At 36.0% G+C, this 6,151-nt stretch overlaps 1 protein-coding gene across 1 annotated transcript in view; it reads left to right on the forward strand.

Annotated features, from left to right (window-relative positions):
* LOC107657979 (multiple epidermal growth factor-like domains protein 6) overlaps positions 1-6,151 on the forward strand; it is a 39,208-nt gene that overhangs the window by 22,435 nt on the left and 10,622 nt on the right. The window contains exons 17-22 of the mRNA XM_016446337.1: positions 41-169; positions 1,149-1,280; positions 2,533-2,661; positions 2,739-2,867; positions 3,146-3,274; positions 5,541-5,669. Of these exons, the coding sequence (XP_016301823.1) occupies positions 41-169; positions 1,149-1,280; positions 2,533-2,661; positions 2,739-2,867; positions 3,146-3,274; positions 5,541-5,669 (777 nt within the window). The remainder of the gene's footprint in view (positions 1-40; positions 170-1,148; positions 1,281-2,532; positions 2,662-2,738; positions 2,868-3,145; positions 3,275-5,540; positions 5,670-6,151) is intronic.

Consider the following 6,151-nt stretch of genomic DNA (forward strand, 5'->3'; position numbering starts at 1 on the left):
TCTTCTGTTTGTGCTGTTTCGTCAATCTCTCTGTGTTCAGTGTGTCCCGCGGGACGTTTTGGTGCGGGCTGTCAGCTCAGATGTGCCTGTGATAATGGAGCTCGCTGCCATCCTGTAACCGGACGCTGCTCGTGTCCTCCTGGCTGGACGGGCCACCACTGCAGGAAGGGTGTGTTTCATTTATTTATTATGTAATTATACAAAATAAATGACAATTTTGAACATTGGTGGATATAAATCTTTTTTCTTGACTAACGTGGTTCATAAATCAGTGGGTGATTTTCGAGTGGTTTTCAAGCACCAAAACAATAAAAGTTTAATACAGCTTGATTTGTTTTCGTACGTTAGAATACGTCATGTTTAATTTGATTGTTTTCTGAGCCCAAAATAATGACTATCTTACATTTTTACCATGATTTACAGAAGACACCCACTAAAACGTATTTCAGTGTAACAGTAGTTTATATACTAAATATTTAGTAAATAAATAAATACAAAATAGTTATTCTAAATATCAGGAATATTTATAACAAGAATCATTAGATGACATTAAAACACTCTATTTAAGGATCACAGTTCAGCCTTAAAATACTAATTAGTTGTCATTTTTAATCTTTGCCACTATCCTTCACACCACTAGGTTTTACCCATTTGTCAGCAAGAAGTTTTAAATCATTTAAAATATAATAAAATGTGGTATGATCACTTATAACAAGTGTCAGTCTCATTTTAACTTTTTCAGTTTTACATAAATATGCCTGTTACGCTGAATGATGATGGAACATTATTTCACCCATATTTTACTGTTTTCACAAAAGTTATTTGAAACATTAAAGACACTTTACTTTGCATTTAATATGCTTTCTGTGTTAAAAAAAAAATCACTTTTTTAAATTGGATGCAGACACCAAAATGGGACGTCATGTCTTTGACCCCCGAACTTAAGTGCAATAAAAAATCTAGTATTTTTTTACTTTTACTGAAGTAAAAATGAAAATGAGTACTTTTACTGGAATAATATTTTGTTACGGTATCTGTACTTTTACTCAAGTATTTGTGTTATATAAATATTTGTGTTCTTCATCCAGCACTGATTTTGAGATAATGTTTGAGGGGATAATGTGTGTGTGTGTGTGTGTGTGTTGTAGCCTGTGACGCGGGCCGCTGGGGTCTGGACTGTGTGAATGTGTGTGACTGTCGAAATGGTGACGGAGGCTGTGATGCTCAGACCGGACGCTGTCAATGTGAGGCGGGTTTCACTGGACCTCGATGTGACCAGAGTGAGTGAAACACCTGCACGCACAACAACACTCACTGCATTCCTGCAGATCAAACAGAATAGCGCTTGCAATGCTAGCTCTACCTTAAATGCAATCTAAGTTGCTTTGGATAAAAGCGTCTGCCAAATACATAAATGTAAACGTGTGTTAAAGAAACACATGATACTTTCTGTAGGATGCACTTTACAATATCATTGTCAAAATTATTTCAGTTTCATTATATTGCATATTTAATATTTGGTTATGGTTTTCGGTGTTAAAATGCGGTGACATCTCTGCATTCATTGTTTTATTTTAGATTGAAAGTTCTATATTCCATGTATATCTAATATCTTTTATAAATGTTACCGTTTTTATGATAATGAAATACAAAAAAAAGATAATGAAATACAAAAAAATATATAGGAAAATGTGCAATATAAAATAAATAAATAAACAATATGAAAAAATAATAAAATGAATTAAAAAGATAGTTGAAACAACATTTTTTATTAAAATAATTTAAGTAAAAAAATTATTTATTATATTATATTATATTATATTATATTATATTTATTATATTTATTATATTATATTATATTATATTATATTATTAGGGAAAATATTTAAGATACAGTTACTATAACCATTTCCTTTAGTTTTTTTCCTCTATGTATTTATTTTATTTATTTGCATTTTGCCTTCACTTGTTGATGTTAAATGGTTTTGCAGGTTGACAGATGAATTTCTAAATGTACAAATATTTTACTTAGTCTCTTAATTCATATGTGCTCATAAAATCACCATGTATAATAATTATTTTTAAAAAATGGAGATATAATATGTCATTTTTTCCCTTGTAGAGTGGAATTATTTGAGATTTAATAGTTCTTCTATATTCCATGTATACTGCTATATCTGTACAAATGTTACAGTATTTAAGGTACTAGTATTCATTATTAATACTTGAAAATGAAATATGAGGAAAAGAATCTGAAAACATGCAAAATAAAATAATGCATAGTTGATACGTTACATTTATATGTGTATATTAGGACAAATGTATATCTATGGTCCTGTAACTTTATCCATTTATTTATTCAAACCATTTTGCCTTCACTTATTCATTTTAAATAGTCTTGCAAGTTGACAAATGTACACATATTCCATATATTTTCTTATTTTAGATTTGACAGTCTTTATGTGTGCCTTCTATCTGTTATAAATGTTACAGTATTTATCATGCATTTGATGTGATCTGTGTCTGTCCCAGAATGCCCTGCTGGTTCATTCGGCCTGGGCTGTAAGCATCGCTGCCAGTGTGAAAACCAGGCGTCATGTGACCATGTGGGCGGAGCTTGTACCTGTAAGATTGGCTGGACGGGAACGTTCTGTGAAAAACGTATGATTGTTCCACTTAACATATATTAACATCAGTCATGTTTTGGGTTTTTGATTTGTTTGTGTGTGTGTGTCCAGCCTGTCCGCAGGGTTTCTATGGTCTGGACTGTCAGCAGAAGTGTGTGTGTATGAACGGAGCTCTCTGTGATCATGTCAGTGGTGAATGTGCCTGTCGGCCTGGCTGGATCGGCCCACACTGTAACCAAAGTGAGCTTATTCTTAAAGATGTTTAACTTTTGTAGCATTTTATCTTCACTTCTATGCTTTATAACTGTACCTTTAATAGACCTCTTCAGCTAGGACATTGCTGAAGTTGTTAAAACCGAACAGCCTTTTCAAAAAAGGAGGATTTGTGCAGTCAGCAGGATCTCGAGCACACGTTATGATTATAATTTCTTCTTTTACGAGCACATCTGTCTTTCTGGCTCGCACACAATGAGCTGTTTTCCAGTGAGTAATGTCTGTGCCGTTTGTCTGGTCTGCAGCGTGTCCTGCTGGATTGTATGGAGCGAGCTGTTCTCAGACCTGTGTTTGTCACAATAACAGCAGCTGTGATGCTGCAAGCGGTCAGTGTGAGTGCAGCGCAGGGTGGACGGGAGACACCTGCTCACAACGTAAGATACTGACGCGTCAGTCATTAAAATGTTTTATATATATATATATATGTCTGTACTATTTTTTAAATGTTTTTGAAAGAAGTCTCTTCTGCTCTCCAAGGCTGCATTTATTTAATCAAAATACAGTAAAAACAGAAATATTTTTACAATATTTAAATAACCACTTTCTATTTTAATATATTTTATAATGTAATTTATTCCTGTGATGTAAAGCTGTATTTTCAGCATCATTACTCCAGTCTTCAGTGTCACATGATCCTTCAGAAATCATTCTAATATACTGTGTTGATGCTCAAGAAACATTTATGATTATTAGCAATGTTGAAAACAGTTGTGCTGCTTCATATTTTAGTGGAAACCGTGATACTTTTTTAAATTATTTTTTTAGTGAATAGAAAGTTCAAAAGAACAGCATTCATTTGAAATAGAAATCTTTTTTAATAATATACACACTCACCAGCCACTTTATTTAGGTACATGTTGAACTGCATGTTAACACAAATATCTAATCAGCCAATCACATGGCAGCAACTCAATGCATATAGGGTATGTTTACATGATGACAATATGCTAAAAACAGAAAACGGATCCTTAAAAAACGACTAAAACGTTGTATTATGCATGCCAGACCAGTAGGAGGCAATATCACTTTGTAAAGAAACATGTAAACATGTTATGTCACCTTTTTCACAAATTCCCATTTAGGTAGTTCACAAGACGACGATAATGGTATCATTTACAAAAACGTGCACTTTGAAAGCCATTTTCAAAAGTTTGCATTTTCGAGCCTCTAAAATGCCATTGTCATGTAAATGAACGGCCAAAACACATAAAAAGTTTTCCATTTTTTGTTGAAAACGGTGTTGTGTAAATGTCCCCTTAGGTATGGTCAAGACAGTATGCTTAAAGTCAAACTTAGCATCAGAATGGAGAAGAAAGCTGATTAAATGACTTTGAACGAGGCTTGATTGCTAGTTTCAGACGGGCCGATCTGAGTATTTCAGAAACTGCTGATCTGCTGGAATTTTCATGCACAACTATGTGGGGGGTGGTTGGTTATGAACGAATGAATGAAACGCATTTGTCCGTGTTTCACTCTGTCTCGAATCGTGCTCGCGGAAAGCGCTTGAGAAACAGTGGGCCCTATCATACACCCAGCGCAATGCTGTGTTTTTTGCTAGTTTCAGCCCTACGCAGTTGTCATTTTCATGTCCTGCGCCACGTTGTTTAAATAGGAAATGCATTTGCGCCCATTTGTGCGCTCACAAGTGTGTTCAGGCGCATTGCTGGTGCGTTGCTATTTTTAGGCAACTGAAATAGACTGCGCCATTGACCAACAAAAACCTGGTTTAAAGTCAATGGCGCAGTAGTTTTTTTGTTATATAAAGAGCGCGTTAGTATAGGCGGGTCCACAGCGCGCGTACTCTCTGCTTATTACACACAGGGACGCACAGCAGCACACAAACATGCCAAATATACAAAAATTAAAGGATTGCAATGTAAAAGATTATTATTGTGTAGGCTACATAGATGTAAAAATGCCTACATGTCATAATGGATAGTCATTGCATGTATCAGAATTAGGCTACCTATTTGCTCGCGCAGGAGCAGCTCTGTTTCATCTCTGGAGAGGTTTTTCTGTCTTTGTGCTTGCAAATTCCGCAATGTAAATAGCAAATATGCCATGGCATGAGCGCAACTGGCTCTTAAAGGGAATGGAGATGAGACTCTTATTGAAGTGGGGTATGAGTGGTTATGAACGAATGAATGAAATGCATTTGTCCGTGTTTCACTCCGTCTCGAATCGCGCTCGCGGAAAGCACCTGAGAAACAGTGTCTATTCCGTGGCTCGGTACGCTTTCAACTCGTTTTTTTTAGTCTGGAGCAAGACTGTACGAAATTCAGATTACATGATTTAACTGATTTTTATGTAGAAAGGGCGACAGCGCACTACATTAAAAGAAATGACCATTCATGTTTTCCCCTGGTGTTTCGGGGGGCCCCCTTGCGTATTTCGAGTTTCGCAGCTTGCGTATTTTGCATATAGGGAGGATCAGCTCTGTATTTATGTACTGTAATCATGCATATTTATTGAATAAAAGTAACCAAGACCCATAATGCTCACTGACAGTGTGAAGAGTAGAGTAGGCCTCTAATGAAGCACAGCAGTGATTTTGTGGCCTGTGTACTGTATGGTTTTTCTTTGAGTCTGTATAGTTTTGGATGATGTTCTAGTTCCGGTTTTGTATTCCTGTTTTTCCAGGTTGTTCTCCTGGATTCTTCGGGACGGGCTGTGTTCAGAGGTGTTTGTGTCAGAGCGGGGGTTCGTGTGACCCTGAGAGCGGCCGCTGCTTCTGTCCCAGTGGATGGACAGGTTCAGCCTGTGAACTGGGTGAGTGACTGAGATCCTTGTGCTGAATTTGCCTGCAATATTCTCCCGGTCTGGCTGTGGTGTGAGATTTAAGTAATGTGCATATTTATATATACACTTAATTGTAATTGACAGTGTCAAGTGCAGTGTGCTGACTACAGAACAAACGTACTGCTTAGGAAACTATTACTGGCAGTGTGGAAGCTGTGCTTTTTTACATTTTATGTTTTCTTTTTTTTGCTTCTTTAGTAGCATTGAGAGAGAGAGCATGAAATAATCAGGACATGAAGCAAACCAGATCATCTCAAACCTTAAGTTAAAAATAAAGCAAAAAGTCAGGATATGATGTGCGTGATACAGCTGTTTTGTTCACATTATATATATATATATATATATATTTTGTATACAGTATGTATATATGTATTATAAGCATCCCACTTAAAGGGTTAGTTCACCCAAAAGTGAAAATTAGCCTGTGTTTTACTCACCCTCAAAGCATCCTA

Source organism: Sinocyclocheilus anshuiensis, unplaced genomic scaffold (assembly GCF_001515605.1).
Source record: "Sinocyclocheilus anshuiensis isolate Anshui unplaced genomic scaffold, SAMN03320099.WGS_v1.1 scaffold147, whole genome shotgun sequence".
Lineage (NCBI taxonomy): Eukaryota > Metazoa > Chordata > Actinopteri > Cypriniformes > Cyprinidae > Sinocyclocheilus > Sinocyclocheilus anshuiensis.